Source organism: Gobio gobio (genome assembly GCF_949357685.1).
Source record: "Gobio gobio genome assembly, chromosome: 2".
NCBI classification, from domain to species: domain Eukaryota; kingdom Metazoa; phylum Chordata; class Actinopteri; order Cypriniformes; family Gobionidae; genus Gobio; species Gobio gobio.
In genome coordinates this window covers 14,321,037-14,342,763 of record NC_137098.1, presented here as the reverse complement: position 1 = coordinate 14,342,763, position 21,727 = coordinate 14,321,037, and the positions used below count along the sequence as shown (strand labels likewise).

Here is a 21,727-nt window from a genome sequence, read left to right as displayed (position 1 = left end):
GTGCTGTGGTATCTGGCACCAAGATGTTAGCAGCAGATTCTTTAAGTCCTGTAAGTTGTGAGGTGGGGCCTCCATGGATTAGACTTGTTTGTTCAGCTCATCCCACAGATGCTCGATTGGATTGAGATCTGGGGAATTTGGAGGCCAAGTCAACACCTCAAACTCGTTGTGCTCCTCAAACCATTCCTGAATTATTTGTGCTTTGTGGAAGTGTGAAAGAGTTAAAGAGGCTACAGCCACCAGGGAACACTGTTTCCATGAAAGGGTGTACATGTACTGCAACAATGCTTAGGTAGGTGGTGCATATCAAATTTACATCCACATGGATGGAGGACCCAAGGTTCCCCAGCAGAACATTGCCCAAAGCATCACTGCCTCCGCCGCCACACCTTCTTCCCATAGTGCACCTGGTGCCATGTGTTCCCCAGGTTAGCCACACACATGCACCCGGCCATCCACGTGATGTAGAAGAACACGTGATCATCAGACCAGACCACCTTCTTCCATTGCTCCGTGGTCCAGTTCTGATGCTCACGTGCCACTGTTGGTGCTTTGGGCGGGGTCAGGGGTCAGCATGGGCACCCTGATGGGTCTCAATGAGTCTTAGCCGCCCATGACCCTGTTGCTGGTTCACCACTGTTCCTTCCTTGGAGCACTTTTGATAGATACTGACCACTGCAGACCAGGAACACCCCACAAGAGCTGCAATCTTGGAGATGCTCTGACCCAGTCGTCTAGCCATCACATTTTGGCCCTTGTCAAACTCGCTCAAATCCTTACGCTTGCCCATTTTTCCTGCTTCTAACACATCAACTTTGGGGACAAAATGTTCACTTGCTGCCCAATATATCCCACAGGGGCCGTGATGAAGAGATCATCAGTGTTATTCACTTCACCTGTCAATGGTCATAATGTTATGCCTAATTGGTGTATGAATATAATACATGAGGTGTTAGTTGTAATTATTAGTAGTGTTTTTGTATTGTTTTATGTTTTTCAAAATATAATTTTATCTAATGCACATATTGCTTGTTTTCCCTATTGAAAATCTATGTAGAAAACCTTGGAGTTTTAGTACCCTTATGGCACAGTGTTGCCCTGAGGCAACAAACCCATATCTGGTTCAGGGGTGGGGGGGGCGACACTTTTTATGATGGATATATTATCTGAGACCCCCAAGCTCCCAAAAAATGGGGTGAAATATTTTTTTCCCCAAAAAATAAAAAGTCATGCCATAGAGGGTTAAAAAATATTTTCCTCAAAATTTTTTGACTTATGTAAATCATTTTATTGGTAATGGTGAAATGTTTTTGTCATTTCCGGATCTTAGAGTTAACATAAGTTCTGATGTGGATAAAGATCTAAATAATACTTTATTGAAAGTGTTTGAAGATGTTATTTTTCACAATGCTGATAAGAAGATGTTATATTGTATGTGTGTGGAATCCTTGTTTTGCAATCAATTGAAAAAACGAATTGATACCAAATGGAGAGAGTATTTATCAGTTGCTTCAGAAATAGCTCCATCATGGAGATGTTTGTATAAGCCCCCCATTCCTAAGAGGTCTGGAGATCTCCAGTGGAGGGTACTCCATTGTGCTGTGGCAACAAATAGTTTTGTGTCAAAATTTAATGGAATGGTTCAATCTGCATGTCCTTTTTGTGATATTCTTGATACTGTTTTTCATTTGTTTTGTGATTGTTTTAGATTAGCTCCTTTGTTTGATTTGTTGGATAAAATATTTACTACGCTTGGCTTGATATTTACAAAAAATATGTTTATTTTGGGTGTGAAGTATAAAAAAGAATGGAAGGCACAGTGTACACTTGGTAATTTTTTAGTGGGACAGGCAAAGCTGGCCATTTTAAAATCCCACAAATGTAAAAATGATGGACAAAATACTGATTTGCTTGGAATGTTTAAATCCTTGGTAAAGTACAGAGTTGCTGTGGATTATGCATACTGTAAACTAACAAATAATATGTACTTCTTTGATGTGAGGTGGAGTGTGAAAAATGCTCTTGTGGTAAGAGATGAATCTGGAGAGTTATGGTTTAACTGGTAATTATTTATTTTATTTTTTGTTGTGTTCTTTTTATTGCAAACTGTAAAAATATTGCTTTTTTAAGACTAGTTGTTTGATTAAAAGAGTTTTAAAAGTCAAAAAAAGTCTCTCTCTCTCTCTCTCTCTCAATTTAGCACCAGGGCTCATTTAAAACTATTATAAACTAGCCGTGTTCCGTCGAGGGCAACTTCCTTCCCTTCACAGCAGCGACCTGTCATTTCTCCCTAAACTCAATGGCAGAATCAGTGATTGTTGTAAAAGCCAGTGTCTACTGTTGCTAAAATGCAGGACATGTTTGGTGATACAAAGAGCTATTAAATGCACAATAATCCACGGAAGAGACGCTGTTTCCAACTTCAAGGCGGCTTGTGTGTGTGTGTGTGTGTGTGTGTGTGTGTGTGTGTGTGTGTGTGTGTGCGTGCACTGTAAAACAGACCAACTTACAATTAAATACACAACAAGTAGAATATGGATTGTAGAGAGTAGTCAATTAAACACAATTTATGTCTTAAATGGTTGTAAATAGTTTGGAGAAATGGGAGAATATGATATTATTAGAGCTGCATTCGGTCTTAAAGGGGCAGCGTCTAATAAACCTGCTGACGATTGAGCCATTAATGTGAATCAAACAACAAAAGGCAAAGAGAAAATATGCACAGCTCTATCAATTCTACAATGAAAACTATGGAGCGTTATTTTACATTTCATAACTTTATTAGATTTCTTTGTAGGCCATATTATTTAATGTTAGTAGACCTTCCTGAAATTAAAGTACTGTTGTTTTTTTGTTAATTTGTGTCTTTGTTTTATTGTGTGTTTATTTAAAATTTGTTTGGACTTTGTTTCATTGTTCTTATATTGTATTTTGTAGTGTTGTCACGATACTGGAACTTCTAACTTCGATACGATACCTAAAAAAGTATCGATATTCGATACCATTTTCGATACCACGGGGAAAAATGCTGCATATACTGTCAAATAGATATTTTTAAAGGTCCCGTTCTTCGTGTTTTTTTTAAGCTTTGATTGTGTTTACAGTGTGCAATATAACATGTGTTCATGTTTCGCATGTAAAAAAACACAGTATTTTTAACACAATTTACTTATCTGTATACCGCTGTTTTCACTCTCCTAAAAACGGCTGGTGATTTCCTTGTGCTATGAAGTCCCTCCTTCAGAAATACGTAACGAGTTCTGATTGTGCCAGCGGTTCCTGTGTTGTGATTCGACCACAGCTTCGCGCACGTGCCAGCAGTTCCTGTGTTGTGATTTGACAGCAGCTTAGCGCACGTTGGAAAGGTCACACCTCTTAACGGAGAGATGTATGCGTTCCATAATCTCTACAGCGTCCCTGAGAAAGCCAAACAAAGGTGATTTGACTCCTGGATGAAAATAACAGCGTCTCGATGACATGGCGATAAACACACTCAACGCAACAGTTCCTTTTCTCCACGCGACCGTCCGCTTCTCCACGTGGGACAGCAACAAGACCGCGCCCCCTTTTTCGCGTTTCTTTGTGGGCGGAGGTTAGTCTGTTCTACTGTTCTATACTGATGTAATTATAGAAGGAAGTACCAGGATGTAGTCCAAGCCAGCCGTTCGCTGTAGGCTTTGAAAGGGAACTTCTGTTAAATAAAATATCTCGCTTGGCATTGAACTTTGAGCTTTATAATTTTACAGGTATTATTTATGCTCTAACAGCAACATTACACACTAACTAAAGTTTGAACAATGGAATCGCGAAGAAGGGGACCTTTAAAATCATTTATTTTTTTGTCTGTCTATTGAAAGTCTAGGCAATTAATTTTCTTCTGAAGAGATCACGTTATATGATAAAGCTTTTAAGCTTTTTCCTCATATATGAACGTTGATCAATTACCATTACAAGGATCTCACAAAGATTTGCTAACTAATTGTGTTGCAATAGCTTACATACAGCACAATTAAGCTTGATTTCAAATTGAAAGATGAGTAAACAGTAATAAAATAAGAACAAATAAACAAATGACTAACAATAGCACAAATAAATACAATAGAATAAAGATACAAATTAAATAGACTGCTTTTTTTTCAGGTAAGTCTAACAGTATTCAGGTAAATAAACTGAATTAAAAAACAAACAAACAAAGTAATCAAATTTAAAATAACATTGGATAATCTTCATTATAAAAAATTAAATACAGATGAATCCATAAGATGAATCAGTCAAGAGCAGCAGTGAGTGATCGTTTGTCTTTTTGTAGTTTGAATAATAAATAACTGCTGTCCCTTTAAGACCCGACGCACGCATGGATCCCAAACACTGTTCCTCCTACACATTCTTCCTGAACTGTTTACAACTGTGTTTACGTTAATACTCACCCATATGGACATTGAGATATTTTTTGAGTGTATTTGATCATTAATAAGCTGGTAGAATGAGCTAATTTTTGCACTTGTATGTCAGAGGCGGCTTTATTACGGTATGTGTGGGTGCTAGGGATGGGCGATATGGACTTAAAAATGTATCCCGATATTTTCTAGTATTTATTGCGATAACGATATCAATGACGATAAATGTAGTATCATTCCCCATGTTTTTGGATACAAGTGAAAGCTGCATGCATTCAAAAACAAACAATCATCTAAAGTAAAACGTACATGTCATCAAATAGGCTCCTATAATACATACAAAAAAATAAATAAAAAATTATATTTATATATATATATATATATATATATATAATTAATTAATTATTTTTTTATGTAAAATTCCACACCAGCCTTTTCAGAAATGGAAAACTTGCAGATATAATTGTCTTCTGTAAAAGTGCAGGTAATGTTTAAATCAGGGGCGAGGCTACATAAGGGCCAGGGTGGCACTGGCCCACTCAGATTGACGGCTGGCCCACCCAATCAGAACAGACAAAAAAAAACAAAAAAAAAATTGGGATAGCAGAAAAGAATATGCCTATGTCACCACACTAATCACTTAAACACGTACAAACAATTTTAATTAAAAAATAATTACTGTAGAGCGAAAACATTTTCAGAACACTTCGTGGTCACAAAGAGCAGTGTTTCCCCTACAATGTATTCACAGCGCCGCTGCAAAATCTTCACATGATCATTCACTTACACAGTGTAAAAGAGAGCGAGAGATTGATGATTGCCAGAGAACTAAACAAAAATGTAGTCTGCTTACACTTTAGGGCGGTGATATTAATCTTATTTAAGCTTTATTTTTATTTTCCCCAAGGATTATGAAAAGAAGATGAGGTAAAACTATTATAAACTATTCAATTCAATTCAATTCAAATTTATTTGTATAGCGCTTTTCACAATACACATTGTTTCAAAGCAGCTTCACAGAAAGTGCATTTCATAAATGTACATTGAAAAATGTTAGAAAAGAGAATGTTAAAGAAAAAATGTTAGGATAAGTTAATCAATCATGTATTAATTTAGGCCATAACAACGCTGGCGTTGAGTCGTCTCTTCACAGGCGTCGAGTCGTCTCATCACAGGTGTCGGGGCATCTGAAGTCTCCATGAGAGGCTGGATACAAACTGGAGCTGACGAACTAGTTACCTCGGGACTAGTGTCCCGAGATAACAACAGAAAAGCAGATGGGAAATAATTAGCATAGCTGCTGTTCAGAATATTAATGCTGTTGGTGCGATTTAACTGTAGTATAAAACTTAATTATAATGTGAATGCTTGGCTAAAGAGATGCGTCTTTAATCTAGTTTTAAACTGGGACAGCGTGTCTGAACCTCGAACAATATCCGGAAGACTATTCCAGAGTTTAGGAGCTAAATGTGAAAAAGCCCTCCCTCCTTTAGTGGACTTAGATATCCTAGGAATGACCAGAAGCCTCGAGTTTAGTGATCTTAAAGAGCGCGATGGATTGTAGGGCGATAAAAGATCAGTTAAATACACTGGAGCTAACCCATTTAGGGCTTTATAGGTCAGTAGCAATACTTTGTAATTGATACGGAACTTAATAGGTAACCAGTGTAGGGATGATAAAATTGGTGTTATATGATCATATTTTCTTGACCTAGTAAGCACTCTAGCAGCTGCGTTTTGGACTAACTGCAGTTTGTTTATCGATGATGCAGGACAACCAGCTAATAAAGCATTACAGTAATCTAGTCTCGAGGTCATGAATGCATGAACTAACTTTTCTGCATCAGAAATAGATAGCATGTTACTTAGCTTGGCAATGTTTCTAAGGTGGAAAAATGCCGTTTTTGTAACATATGAAATATGACTTTCGAAAGATAAGTTGCGGTCTAATATAACACCCAGGTCTCTTACTGTAGTGGATAAAGCGACAGGACATCCTTCCAAGTTAAAGTTGTATTGTGAGAGGTTTTGTGGGCAATTTTTTGGACCAATAAGTAACGCCTCCGTTTTATCTGAATTTAATAGCAGAAAATTACACGTCATCCAGTGTTTAATATCATCAACACACGCTGTCAGTTTAGATAATTTAGCGTTTTCATCTGGTCGTGATGAAATATATAATTGAGTGTCATCAGCATAACAGTGGAAATTAATTCCATGTTTTCTTATAATATTACCAAGTGGCAGCATATATATTGAGAATAGCAGAGGGCCTAGCACGGATCCTTGCGGCACCCCATAGTCTACTGACGTCATCTTTGATTTTTCCCCATTTAGACAGACAAAATGGTAGCGGTCTGATAAATACGATCTAAACCAGTTTAATGCCTGTCCCTGAACACCAGTGTAATTTTGAAGTCGATCTAATAGTATTTTATGATCTATAGTATCGAACGCAGCACTAAGATCAAGTAGAACTAGTATTGAGATACAGCCTTGGTCAGAAGCTAGAAGTAAATCATTTGTGATTTTAACGAGTGCAGTTTCTGTGCTATGATGCTGCCTGAATCCTGATTGAAATTTTTCATAGATATCATTTTCTTGCAAGAAAGAGCACAATTGAGCGGACACAACTTTTTCTAGTATTTTAGACATGAATGGAAGATTTGATATTGGTCTGTAATTTGCTAGGTTATTATGATCTAATTGTGGCTTCTTAATGAGAGGCTTTATGACTGCCAACTTGAATATTCTTGGAACATGACCTAAAGATAAAGATGAGTTAATAATATTGAGAAGAGGCTCTTCCACTACAGGTAACAACTCTTTCAGTAGTTTAGTGGGTATTGGATCTAATAAACATGTTGTTGGTTTAGATGCAATGATAAGTTTATTTAGCTCTTCCTGTCCTATGGTTGTAAAGCGGTGTAGTAGTTCTTGAGGGGCGATAATTGCGGTTGAATCATAAGACATCATTAATGATTGTACATTTACAATTTTGTTTCTGATGCTTTCTATTTTGTCAGCGAAGAAGTTCATAAAATCATTACTACTAAACTGTAACGGAATATTTTGTTCAGGCGATGCTTGTTTATTTGTTAGTCTAGCCACAGTGTTAAATAAAAACCTTGGGTTATTTTGGTTATTTTCTATTAGTTTGCGGAGATGCTCAGCCCTGGCTGCTTTTAGGGCCTTTTTATAACGTGACATACTTTCTTTCCATGCGATTCTAAAGACCTCTAAATTAGTATGTTTCCATTTACGCTCTAAGTTACGAGTTTCTCTCTTGATAACATGTGTAGCACTGTTGTACCATGGTGCTTTAGTTTTCTCTCTAACCTTTTTTAATCTAATTGGTGCTACAATTTCTAATGTACTAGAGAAAATGGTGCTCATACTGCTAGTCATTTCCTCTAGTTCATCTGTTTGTTTGGGTTCACTTAGCAGCTGAGCCAGATCAGGTAAGGTGTTTGAGAATCTATCTATAGTGGTTGGAAGGATTGTTCTGCCTGGTCGATAACGTGGCGCAACATGACAGATTTCAGCAGTACGCAGTATGCAAGTTACCATGTAATGGTCAGTGACATCATCACTTTGTGGTATAATATCTATATCGGTTGGGTTGGTTCCATGTGATATAATTAAATCTAGTGTGTGATTAAGACGATGAGTGGGACCAGTGACGTTTTGCTTGACCCCAAAGGAATTTAATAGATCTGTAAACGCAGCCCCTAACGCGTCATTTGTGTTATCTACGTGTATGTTAAAATCTCCAACAATTAATGCTTTATCGACGTTGACCAATAGATCTGAAAGAAAGTTTGCAAAATCTTTTAGGAAAGCAGCATAGGGCCCTGGAGGTCTATATACAGTAGCTAAGGCTAGAGATAATACAGATTTCTTTCTTACATCTAATAGCGTGACATTTAGCACTAGTACTTCAAATGAATTAAACCTGTGACCTGTTTTCTGGGTAACATTAAGAATATCTCTATATATTGTTGCAACACCGCCGCCACGACCAATCAGACGGGGCTCATGCTTATAACAGTATCCTGGCGGAGTAGACTCATTTAGACCGAAATAATCATTTGGCTTAAGCCAGGTTTCAGTAAGGCAAAGTACATCGAAACTATTATCTGTGACCATTTCATTTACAATAACCGCCTTAGGTGTGAGCGATCTAATGTTTAGAAGACCTAGTTTTAGAAATTGTTTTTGTTCACTAATATTGAGATTTTCTGGTTTAATCACAATTAGATTTTTCCTAGATCCTACAGTAGATTTAATGTTTGACCTCACTAAACGAGGAATAGACACAGTTTCTATATAATGTTCTACATTGGTACTTATGTCAATTAAGTTAGTACAAAATTGGTTTTGTTCACTAATATTGAGATTTTCTGGTTTAATCACAATTAGATTTTTCCTAGATCTTACAGTAGATGTAATGTTTGACCTCACTAAACGAGGAATAGACACAGTTTCTATATAATGTTCTACACAGTTATGTTCAGACACAGTTTCTATATAATGTTCTACATTGGTACTTATGTCAATTAAGTTAGGACAGCAAATACTGTTATTTGGACTTTGACTTACTAGTCATTTGATGGTGTGCAGCGCTCTGGAGATGTTGTCCGACAGAAGAGCCGCTCCGATTCTGCTGGGGTGAAGGCCATCAGGACGGAAGAGCCTAGGTCGCTCCCAAAACAGATTCCAATTATTTACAAAGAGCAGCTTCTGTTCATTACACCATGACATTAACCATTCATTTAGAGCAAATAATCTACTGAACTTTTCATGTCCTAGTCGGTACGTGGGAAGCGGTCCGGACACGATGATCGCTGCTTCAGGCGATGTTCTGCGCACCGTCTCGATCAGGCTCCTGTAGTCCCTCTTCAGAACCTCCGTCTGCCGCAGCCTGGTGTCGTTCGTCCCCGCGTGCAGCACGACAGCTCCGATGCGCTCGTCACCGTTCAGGATCTCGGGAACCTGCGCAGCGACATCGAGAACTCGAGCACCAGGAAAGCAGTGAGTGATAACCTTGCCTTTACCTGAGGTAGCGTGGACATGCCGGACGATGGAAGTACCGATGACCACAGCGTCGCGTTCCGTCTCGCGAAGAGGGGAGAAGCGGTTCCGGGTGGAGATCTCGAAGACCGGGAGGGGCGGAGAGGTCCTCGCTCTGGTCCTGGCTCGCGTCTTCCGCTGTGGAAACACCCAGGGTCCATGGCGCTGTGTCGGTGCCGGAGTGAACGAAACCAGGGATGATGATCGCGTCCTGGGTGCTTGGGTCCTGTGCAGAGAAACACGCGGAGTAGACGAGGTCGGAGTCAAAATGTTAGTATCCACTGACTTGTGCGCATCGGCGCGTGATGTTTCAAGCGCCGTTCGCCGCTCTCTCAGCACAGCTTGTCTGTCTAGAAGGCCGCGAATCTGACTCGCCAACGACTCCAACTCCAACTGCACCGAATGCAGCTCGAACGTGTCCTCACCTGCACTCAAAGGTAACATTAGACACACATCCGAGTTATTCGCCATTGTAGCAGAAGTGCTACGATGGCGAATTGTAGCTATCAGTGTTTACCGGGTGTAACGTTAAACAAGTTACCACGCGTGCAAGGCTAGCGGGCTACCGGTGTAAACAAGTTACCACGCGTGCAAGGCTAGCGGGCTACCGGTGTAAACAAGTTACCACGCGTGCAAGGCTAGCGGGCTACGGCTAGTAGCGGAAGTTCGGATATAAGTAGCGATATCAAAGCAATCCGATTGTTTTTTATAGAGAATCGTATCGGAGATATGTTCACACGCTGTAAATAATAGAAAGTATTCGTTTGTAAGCGAGTATTAAGAAGAAAATCAAGGATTTATGAATCAATTTGACGGAGCTCAAACACAAACAACGCGCTCACAACCCGCGCATGCGCCGTCCTCTATAAACTATACTACTAAACTAAACTATACCCGCGTTCCGTCTAGCGCAACTTCCTTCCCTTCACAGCGCGCGCTGTCATATCTCCCCAAACATGCATTAAACGTCAGATTCAGCACTCACAATCCGTGATTGGTGTCAAATGCTCTCTCCACTATGGCTAAATTGCAGGACGTGTTTGATAAAATTAAAAGAACAATAAAGCCACGTTTCCACCGCAGGAACTTTACCCCGGAACCAGGAACTTTGGGGGGGAACTCGGTGTGTTTCGACCGCAGGAACCAGGGTCTAAATGAAGTTCCGGGTAAATATTTCCCCCTCCAAACGGCCCTGCTTGCGAGGTGGGACTTTTCAAAAGTTCGCGAACTTTCGGGGGTGGGACTTGGGCGCTGAACATGCTGATTGGTTGAGCTCTCGCAGCTATTTTTTTTTTCCACTGCCATATTTACAAGTCTTTTGCGAGGTGGGTTCCGTGGGTTTTGCGTTCAGTAAATATTTTTTTTGCAACAATGGAGTTCAACAAAAAATTCGACCGATGGACCGACGACGAGGCTCAGGCTTTATTGAGCATATATGCGGAGGAGGACATCCAGCGGGAACTGGAAACGGCGACCCGTAATGAAAAGGGATACCTGAAGATATCGACTCGGTTCCAGTCACACTGGAAAACAGTGCAGAGAGAAGTTGAAGAAATTAAGACAAGATTACAAGAAATTAAAGGATCATAACAACCGGAGCGGTTCCGACCGGCGTATCAACAAGTGGTATGACCGCCTGGACGCGTTGCTGGGACACAGACCGTCCTTTTCTAGGGCAGCGGTAACGAAAGACTCGGCTAGTGTGTTGTTGGAAACCATCCAGGAATCCGAGTGGGTTGAAGGTAAATATCTCATCTTGGTATCATCTATTAAACTCGTTGCAGTGTTTAAACACGTTGCAGTAACTTTTTTCAACGTGCTTTTCCAGACGTAACGAGTGGCCCTGATGAATCGCAGGCAACGGAGACCAGCGTGTTTTCCCCCGCGGTCACCAGTACGTTATAAAGCTGACAAAAATGTGTATATATTTAAAAACTGATGTGTAATCCTTAATGGTTTTGTTGTTTTTAATTGTAAACTTAAATTGCCCATGATAAAAATTGCACACTGGGCATTGTTCAAGCTGGGCAAACAATTGTTCATTATTTGTAGTGAAAACACTTTAAATAATTAATTGATGGTTTCTATTGTTTCATGGTTGCCTTGTGTGTTAATTTCCATGTGTTTCTGTGCAATTTTTCTACTTAGGGAAAAGGAAAAGGGACTGACTTTTCTTGATGCACTGAGGGACATGGAGGATGCTTACCGGGCCGTCCTGCAGCATGGACAAGAACAGCGAGACCAAATATTCAGCTGTTACTGGAGAGCCAGGCCGAGGAGAGATGAGGAGGCAAGAGTTGGCATTCCACCAGTCAGAAGCGGAAGAAAGCAGAGGGACTTTCAGACCGGGTTTCTGTCTGTTCTTGGACAGTTTGTCCAGTCGTTCAAGAAGTAGCCACAATGACCAGCCGCTTGAATGAAGCATTTGCACTACCACATTTGTACTTTATATATTGTACGTGTTGGCACAGCTCTTGGACAGGTTACTGAAAAATACACTTTTTTTATATTGTTGTTTTCACATTTTATATTTTCATTTTATTGTTCTAGTAATTTATTTGTCTTTGCACACTTATTTTAATTTTGTAAGAACTAATCTGTCTAAAATAAAGTCAAATGTGTAAAATGTCACTGTGTCTTTAATTTCCACATTCTAACTATATAACCACATTCTAATTGTATTCATATAGTGTAGGAAGCAAATAAAAGGGCTGCTGCTCGCAAGTCTTTCTGAATATGCACATAAACATATCTAGAAAACCCAAATATTATATTTTTAAATGTATAACTATGTGAATGTAGTATAATAACTTATAACCACAACTTAAGTGAAGCCATAAGTGTGGTCCTGCTTCATTTCAAATTTGAGGAAGAAGTCTCTAAAATTATGCATTTAATGAAGCATATTGTAATACTAGTCATGTGATTTTTTTTTTTTTTGTGAATGTTAAGAGATGTTATTGTGATAAAAAATAAAATACTTGCAGTCTAGTACCTAATCTTTCAACTGCTTAATTCAGTCTATTGTTTTCATTCAATTAACTTTTCACACATCTGTCATGACTGAAACCTCATTATCCTTTTATAGAAAATGTTTTGTTTTGGAATTGAGCTATTACAACACATTCAGATTTTGGATTGCCCATCATCCCATTTTGCATTAAAATGGTCAAACCAGGTGAAAGTGCACGTTTAAATAAACAGTGTTGGTAATGTGTGTACATAATCAGCAAAAGCAGCGCTGCTTGCATCACCTACACTTGTTATTGTTGCAGACAGTAAGTGATTACTGCATTACAAAAGTGATTACTGTCCGTCCGTAACTGGGAGAAGCAGCCGCGCGCATTCCCACGTCACCAGACTAATTTGCCTAATCTCCCCGGTACTTTAGACCGCGGTGGAAACGCAGATTGTAGCAGGTCTGGGGGAGAAAAAGTTCCTGGGAAAAAAGTTCCTGGTACAAATAGTTCCGGGTAATTTCGGTGGAAACGCGGCTTAATCCGCGCAATAAGCCGCGTTTCCACCGCAGGAACTTTACCCCGGAACCAGGAACTTTGGGGGGGAACTCGGTGTGTTTCGACCGCAGGAACCAGGGTCTAAATGAAGTTCCGGGTAAATATTTCCCCCTCCAAACGGCCCTGCTTGCGAGGTGGGACTTTTCAAAAGTTCCCGAACTTTCGGGGGTGGGACTTGGGCGCTGAACATGCTGATTGGTTGAGCTCTCGCAGCTATTTTTTTTTTTCCACCGCCATATTTACAAGTCTTTTGCGAGGTTCGTTCCGTGGGTTTTGCGTTCAGTAAATATTTTTTTTGCAACAATGGAGTTCAACAAAAAATTCGACCGATGGACCGACGACGAGGTTCAGGCTTTATTGAGCATATAAGCGGAGGAGGACATCCAGCGGGAACTGGAAACGGCGACCCGCAATGAAAAGGTATAACTGAAGATATCGACTCGGTTCCAGTCACACTGGAAAACAGTGCAGAGAGAAGTTGAAGAAATTAGACAAGATTACAAGAAATTAAAGGATCATAACAACCGGAGCGGTTCCGACCGGCGTACCAACAAGTGGCATGACCGCCTGGACGCGTTGCTGGGACACAGACCGTCCTTTTCTGGCGCAGCGGTAACGAAAGACTCGGCTAGTGCGTTGTTGGAAACCATCCAGGAATCCGAGTGGGTTGAAGGTAAATATATCATCTTGGTATCATCTATTAAACTCGTTGCAGTGTTTAAACACGTTGCAGTAACTTTTTTCAACGTGCTTTTCCAGACGTAACGAGTGGCCCTGATGAATCGCAGGCAACGGAGACCAGCGTGTTTTCCCCCGCGGTCACCAGTACGTTATAAAGCTGACAAAAATGTGTATATATTTTAAAACTGATGTGTAATCCTTAATGGTTTTGTTGTTTTTAATTGTAAACTTAAATTGCCCATGATAAAAATTGCACACTGGGCATTGTTCAAGCTGGGCAAACAATTGTTCATTATTTGTAGTGAAAACACTTTAAATAATTAATTGATGGTTTCTATTGTTTCATGGTTGCCTTGTGTATTAATTTCCATGTGTTTCTGTGTAATTTTCTACTTAGGGAAAAGGAAAAGGGACTGTGACTTTCTTGATGCACTGAGGGACATGGATCGGATGCTAACCGGGCTGTCCTGCAGCATGGACAAGAACAGCCTGACCAATATATGCAGCTGTTACTGGATAGCCAGGCCGAGGAGAGATGAGGAGGCAAGAGCTGGCATTCCACCAGTCAGAAGCGGAAGAAAGCAGACGGCAGCAGAGGGACAGTTTGTCCAGTTGTTCAAGAAGTAGCCACAATGACCAGCCGCTTGAATGAAGCATTTGCACTACCACATTTGTACTTTATATATTGTACGTGTTGGCACAGCTCTTGGAAAGGTTACTGAAAAATACACTTTTTTTATATTGTTGTTTTCACATTTTATATTTTCATTTTATTGTTCTAGTAATTTATTTGTCTTTGCACACTTTTATTTTAATTTTGTAAGAACTAATCTGTCTAAAATAAAGTCAAATGTGTAAAATGTCACTGTGTCTTTAATTTCCACATTTTAACTATATAACCACATTCTAATTGTATTCATATAGTGTAGGAAGCAAATAAAAGGGCTGCTGCTCGCAAGTCTTTCTGAATATGCACATAAACATATCTAGAAAACCCAAATATTATATTTTTAAATGTATAACTATGTGAATGTAGTATAATAACTTATAACCACAACTTAAGTGAAGCCATAAGTGTGGTCCTGCTTCATTTCAAATTTGAGGAAGAAGTCTCTAAAATTATGCATTTAATGAAGCATATTGTAATACTAGTCATGTGGTTTATTTATTTTTTTGTGAATGTTAAGAGATGTTATTGTGATAAAAAAATAAAATACTTGCAGTCTAGTACCTAATCTTTCAACTGCTTAATTCAGTCTATTGTTTTCATTCAATTAACTTTTCACACATCTGTCATGAATGACTGAAACCTCATTATCCTTTTATAGAAAATGTTTTGTTTTGGAATTGAGCTATTACAACACATTCAGATTTTGGATTGCCCATCATCCCATTTTGCATTAAAATGGTCAAACCAGGTGAAAGTGCACGTTTAAATAAGCAGTGTTGGTAATGTGTGTACATAATCAGCAAAAGCAGCGCTGCTTGCATCACCTACACTTGTTATTGTTGCAGACAGCTTCGCGCAAAAGTGATTACTGTCCGTCGGTGACTGGGAGGAGCAGCCGCGCGCATTCCCACGTCACCGGACTAATTTGCCTAATCTCCCCGGTACTTTAGACCGCGGTGGAAACGCAGATTGTAGCAGATCTGGGGGAGAAAAAGTTCCTGGGAAAAAAGTTCCTGGTACAAATAGTTCCGGGTAATTTCGGTGGAAACGCGGCTATAGACGCCGTTTCCAAGTTCAAGGCGGGGGTATGTGTGTGGAGTAGCATCTGCCTGCACAAACAGAGGCTGCATTTTCAGGAACGCAGTCCTAGGAACGCATTTCTAGGACCCTAGGTTTTTATTGTCAACGCCACCTAGCGAATTAGAGGACCAGCAAAGATGGATGACGATCAGAGTGTGAGTATCACATGTGAATCAGTTTTTATTTTAACATTAAAAACAATCGTGATGCATTTCATTGGAAAGTTAACATAGCCGAAGTGATCGTGATTTGCTAAATAGTCTTGAATGCATAGCTATCATACGTATATTAGATAGTGCTGTAAATGAATTGTTAACATTCGTTTAACTAAACTTGCATGCAAGCTTGTGTTGACTTAGTGACAGCACAATTGTGTCTTAAGACAACTGTATTACGTTCGTTGTGAAAGCTTGTTAGTTACTCGTTGTTTTTTTCTTCATTTTAAGTAAGTTAAAATAATCGTAATATTTTAGCTGTCACGTGCTCACAGTCAGCCTGTTTAACGTTACCACACAATACATGACATGTTATGAGTACGTCTCTTCATTTTGGCATGATTTTTTAATGTTGATTGAGACATATGACGTTTTTATAGTCAGGCATAACAGAGGCCATCATAATAATTGACTGTTAAAATACCACGTGTTAGATTGTGTCATGTATTGTGTATTGTACGCATGGGCGTCAGTTTGGTTTGAAATGTGCTGGGGACAGAGACGCATTCAGAAGTGCATTTTCAGAAGTGCTGGGTACATTTTTTTTTCTCTTTCGCGCAGGTCATGTTTTGAAAGACTATGTCCTGCAGCTTACTAATGTAAATAAATAAAAATGTCAGATGAGACATATTGCGGGTCTTATAGCCTATCTTACTCATGCTGACGAAAGCGCCCCGCGAATTCTTTAATATTTTTCATTTTTGCAATTTTTTTTACCACTTCATTATCAGAGTCCCACTGGAGCCCGTGTTTTTTTTATGCTCCCTATTACACATTAGTTACAGCCATTAAAATAGTTCAGTTTTGTTTTTAATGTCAAAGTAGATATATTTCGTTTTGTTTCTTTATTAAGTTAATTTAGAAAAATGTTTAAAGCATTTAATGTTTGTTAAACTAAAGTTTTTGCTTTTTAAAGTGACGACCAAGCGGCCAGCGGCCGACATGAGTTAACCCAACACTTTAGCCTCTGAAATCAACACTTGACTTGTCTTGCTTATTAAATCCATAAAAAACACTTAAAGCATGGTTTAAACGTTTAGCCTATTATCACCACCATCACAGTAAAAAGGCATTTTTGACAAGATGAGGCAGGCAGATCGCAACGGCGCGCGCAAACAAAACGGGCTACACAATCTAAACAAATAATTAAAAATAAAAAACATGCTGGTTGTCTTACCTTAGGCTACACCTCTCCGCGAAATGAATATATATCCGATCTTCAATTCCCGTGCTATATGCACATTTAACGGAGTTCATGTCAACGAAATCAACCGATATGAGTATTTTATTCATCAGCTCTTTTCAACATCAAAGACCGCATTATGAGAACGAGCGACCTAAACACTGGTAAGAGCCTTTAGTCTCATTAATTTTAATGAAGATGATTGTGCTTTTGAGCATCTAAAACGTAGCTTATTTTCAGTTTCACTTGTGGCAGTTTGCGTGTTGGCTTGCTTTACTCATTTGCGGCGATGCGTGTTGCATAGCGCCGTCCTATAGCCTAAAAAAGCCCGAAGCCCGGCCCGCGTCTGAGGTAGGCTATGACTGGAAAATTGGCCCGAAGCCCGGCCCTAGGGCGTAAAAAAGTCGGGGCCCGTCGGGCTCGGGCAGAAATGTAGGGCTCTACTTTGAGTAAGGCTGAAAGCGTCTTTCTTTTTAATACATTTCTTGAATGTCTCAATTACAGTAGGCCTAGCCTATAGATAATTATGATATTTGTGGCTGCACCGGGGTCCGTCATTACGCTAAATCATGAGCAGTCCATGGCACCTGCTACCCATGGCTGTTAAGAACTGTATAGGCTACATCAATCCATTACAACAATTTCGTGTTATGGGCACTGCCACTGATACAGGCAGCGGAAGAGCCTATTTTACGGAGCTTGCTTCTGCTTTTCAAACGTTTTTACAACAAAAGATGTCGTTAAAACGACATAAGATCTCGTATCATCCACAAAGTAAGTGATTTTTTTTTTACACGATTCTTACCCACAAACTTAAAAAAAAGAGTCTAAAGAGTTTATAACTACACAAAATATTTTGATTTTGGCCGTCAGCGTCCTGATCCATCATTGCACATCACACTCATCTACCTAATCTCCTTGAAGTTTACTTCCCGCTACTTTTTCCCTCTTCCTCCCGCCCGCGTCTTCTTCTTCTTCGATAGTAGCCTAAGCCAGTGTTTCCCAACCTTTTTTCAGTCATTTTATCATACGTTACGCTAGGGGTATAACGGTACAGATTGCTCACGGTTCGGTTTGTATCACGGTTTAAGGTTCACCGTTTCGGTACGGTTCAGTATTTGCTATGTTCAGGGAAAAAAGGACTACAGTCAAATAAAAAAAAAGAAAATAATAAGAACAAATCATTTATATACAAACAGCAGCACAAATAAATACTATCGAGCAAAGATACTAATAAAATAAACTATGCTTTTCAGGTTTTTCAGGTACGTCTAACATTAGTTTTCAGGTAGGCCTACAGAAATTGATCAAATGTAAAATAACATTGATTATTTGACTGTACAAATTAAAGATTAATGCTTTTAAACTTACAAAAGCTATTCAATCAAGAGCAGTGAGTGATGCCCTTGTCTTTTGTTTGACATTAAACAGACAGCAGTAAAGGCTACTGCCCCTTTAAGACCTCGGATATGCGTCGTCTTTTCTGGACTGTATAAAGTTTACTTAAGCCATAAACAGACTATGTCTGCTAGAATACTCATCAATATGGACATGTTGACATACTTTTTGCGTGAGTTTGTCCGTTCAAGAGCAAGACTTGAAAGAGAACTCAATATTTGCGCGCTGAGAGACGTGTGCGCGCTCTAGGATAAGTGCACAGACACATTTTCTCACAGTGCGCGCGACTTCTCATTCGCGTCTTCTGGCACTAAACCAGATAGTTGCGTGTTCTGAGTTAACACAATCAGAACGTAAAAATACGGGATATTTTACGGGAAAATACTAAAACGGTAAGACAGCGGGAAAAGAGCTAAAATACGTGAGAAACCCGGAAAAAACGGTAGGGTTGACAGCTATGAATTGAGTGGAAAAAATAATGTGTGTGTCAGCAATGCTTCACCGCAAAATTGAACTCGAGGTTTAAAAAAAAAAAAAAAAAGTGGTGGGTACAAAAGGACTCATGACGAAATCTGGTGGGTACGCGTCCCCCCCGTCCCCCCCGAAATCGACGCCTATGATTGTACTCTATATGAAGTGCTTTCAAGGACACAGCTCAGGACAGGCAGAAGTATGACAAAAGATGAAGTAATTGGTCAAGTCCTAGACTTAGCCCTAATTTATGTCTATTTATTTATATAAAATTAACTTAAAATTAACTGAAAAGAGGGGAGAGAATTCAGTTGGTAGGTAGAGCTGCTGCATACATCACAATGTGTGCTTTAAATATCTAAAGGACAGGAAAAGTCATATTATTGTAGAAATAACATGTCATTTCTATTCAAATTTCTTGCATCTCTCTCTATTATTATTTTTTTTCTCGGTTCAGATGAGCTTTATTGACATGAATGTTTCAAGTTCACCCAAATCTTTGAACATTATGCAATAACAGTAATATGAACATTATTTGGTATGAAGATTGATATAATTTTGTATTGTATATAATGTGTGTGCTCTGTGGTGACTAAGATTTGAAAAATTAAAATTGAACAAGCTCAACTCAATGTTCCTTATTTCATTCACTTCTCTCTTAGGAGTCAGTGCAGACGTTGTCCATGAAGTTCTTCCGATGTGGTTCACGTCATGAACAAATTGGTTTTTGTGTGTGTTCAAATTCAACTGTTGCAATATATTATTTTATAAAATATACACAATCTTAAATCTTGAGTCATCCTTGTGTATTCCCTCTGTACTTGAACATGTGATTGACTGAAAAGGCTATACCATTCCTTGTTTATTTTACTTGATGAGTTATTCAATTATGCAACTTGGACCCAATAATTACTCAACATTCCTAGAAACCATATTTAATTGCAATAAAGAAAGCATTATTTGGGTGTAATAAACCTTTAAAAACCTAAAAAAAATGGGTTAAAATACTGCCTTGGTGGCACTTGTTTCGTATCTCCAAAACTAGGGTCCTGGAAATGCGTTCCTGGGATTGCGGTTCTCCGATTCGGTAGGTGGCGCTGTCACAAAAAAATAGGGTCCTAGAAATGCGGTCCTAGAAATGCGGTCCTGAAAGTGCAGCCTCCGTTATTGCAGGCGGATAATGTTGTGTGTGTGTGTGTGTGTGTGTGTGTGTGTGTGTGTGTGTGTGTGTGCGCGCGCGCACGCTGCGAACCGGACCGACTTGCGCTACTAAACCATCAAATACACAACAAATAGCCTATATCTCAAAATAACCGGCATGGAGAGTATTCACTTAAACACAAATTTATCTTAAATGGCCGTAAATAGTTGGGAGAAATCAATGGGAGAATGATTAGATCTCCATTTTGGTCTTAAAGGGGAAGCATCTAATAAACCTGCTGACGATTGAGCCATTAATGTGAATCAAACAACAAAAGGCAAAGAGAAAATTACTTGCAGCTCTTGTATGTTATGTGATGCTCTTTTCTTTTTTATATTCTTTGATTAATAAAAAGTTATAAAGAACATTGTGTAATAATATTTCACAATATTTTAGGTTACTGTTTTTTTCTGTATTTTTGATTAAATAAATGCAGGCTTGATAAGCATATGAGACTTTTAGCAAAAACATAAAATAGTATCCAAACTTTACACACACACAAAACTTTTTTTTTTTTTTTTTTTACATTTGAGCCCCTGCCCCTCAGGAACTTCTGCACATCCCTGGAGGTTAGTGAAGTAAAATAGGCTATGTAAGCTATTCACCTTTTAAACTAATGAAAAGTTTCATTTGGATTTTAATGTTCAAAATGTCAATTTCTATCCACAAAACTTGCCAGAAGTCATGGTTTAAGATGTTATTTTAAAAAAAATTATTCCAGAGGTGCATTGTTGTCTTGTTACAGTGGTCATATAGCAGCACAATATCTATATTTGTCTTCCTTGCAATAGGCTTTGTAGCTGCTTGTTATAAATTAATTTTGTACATGAATTTGTTGGCAAAAAATAAATCATATATAGCTTATATTTACTGTCAAGTGATTTTATCCCATATTGTTAAATTTGTGTAATTTGAGAGTATTGAGGTCCACCCTATTCCACCAAGGTCCACTCAGTTAAAAATTTCTGGCCTCGCCACTGGTTTAAATAGTGCAACTGTGCTGAAAAACATCACACAATACAAACAATAATAATTCAAATCAATGACAAGTTTTACATGTAAACCGATTCTGTATTTTTTCATACACTCATGGTGCAAACAGTAGTAAAAATAGCAGAAACAGCAAAAGTAATTATCCCAAAAATGTCTTCAGATTACAAAAAAGTTGAAAATAATGATTTAATGAAAGAACTTCAGTAATTTGAGTTGATAAGATAATACCACGAATTCTTCTACTAATAAAAATAAACTGGACCAAGGAATAATGAGCTTCTGGGTTCATGAATATTAATCATGTTGTCAGCGCTCATTCAAACTGATTTGCTGAAATCAAAACAGGCACAGTAATAGGTGCACGCCAGCCAATGAGATTCCCGTTTGTGCATTCGTTTTTTCCTGTTCATGAAAGGCTGAATAATTCCAAATAAACGCCATTATTTTACAGGAAAATACAACAAAGGATATTGTTTACATGTAGCACGTAAATTCTGTGTGGTATAAGACTCTCTCGTTCTCTCTTTGAGTGTGTGTGAAACACTGAGCGCTCTCAGTCGCGCGCCTCACACTAGTGTTTAATGTGCGTCAAATACACTGTGCATTCATTGAGATGAACTGAAATAGTGTGCTTTACCGATCGATTGAGAAAGAGCGAATCTCTTAAGCGCTCAGTCCAAGTGCTCAGCGAGTGAAAATACATTTGTATGTACAGGTTCAGATTGCCCTCAGGTAGCCCCTCGTTTAGCTATGAACTCTTCCGCAGCTTCCGCCATGGTTGTTTTCGCTCTGCACGTGAGATGCGGATTCAGTGCCGCTGCTCCCATTGCGCGGCTCTTAGGACACCGAG

The 21,727-nt window shown here is 39.0% G+C and overlaps 1 protein-coding gene across 1 annotated transcript; it reads right to left on the bottom strand.

The window, feature by feature from the left end:
- Positions 1-5,269: 5,269 nt before the first annotated feature.
- Positions 5,270-11,729, bottom strand: LOC307139479 (uncharacterized protein). Its single transcript, XM_079838478.1, has 2 exons — positions 9,000-11,729; positions 5,270-5,643 (listed from the first exon to the last, which is right to left on the bottom strand). Exon 1 carries the CDS (start codon positions 9,939-9,941, stop codon positions 9,003-9,005), a length of 939 nt encoding a protein of 312 aa, XP_079694604.1. The 5' UTR covers positions 9,942-11,729; the 3' UTR covers positions 5,270-5,643; positions 9,000-9,002.
- Between the last annotated feature and the right edge of the window lie 9,998 nt (positions 11,730-21,727).

Bases quoted from the DNA above. Each gene is read 5' to 3' on its own strand.
- LOC307139479 (XM_079838478.1), bottom strand. From the start codon at position 9,941: ATGGCGAATAACTCGGATGTGTGTCTAATGTTACCTTTGAGTGCAGGT.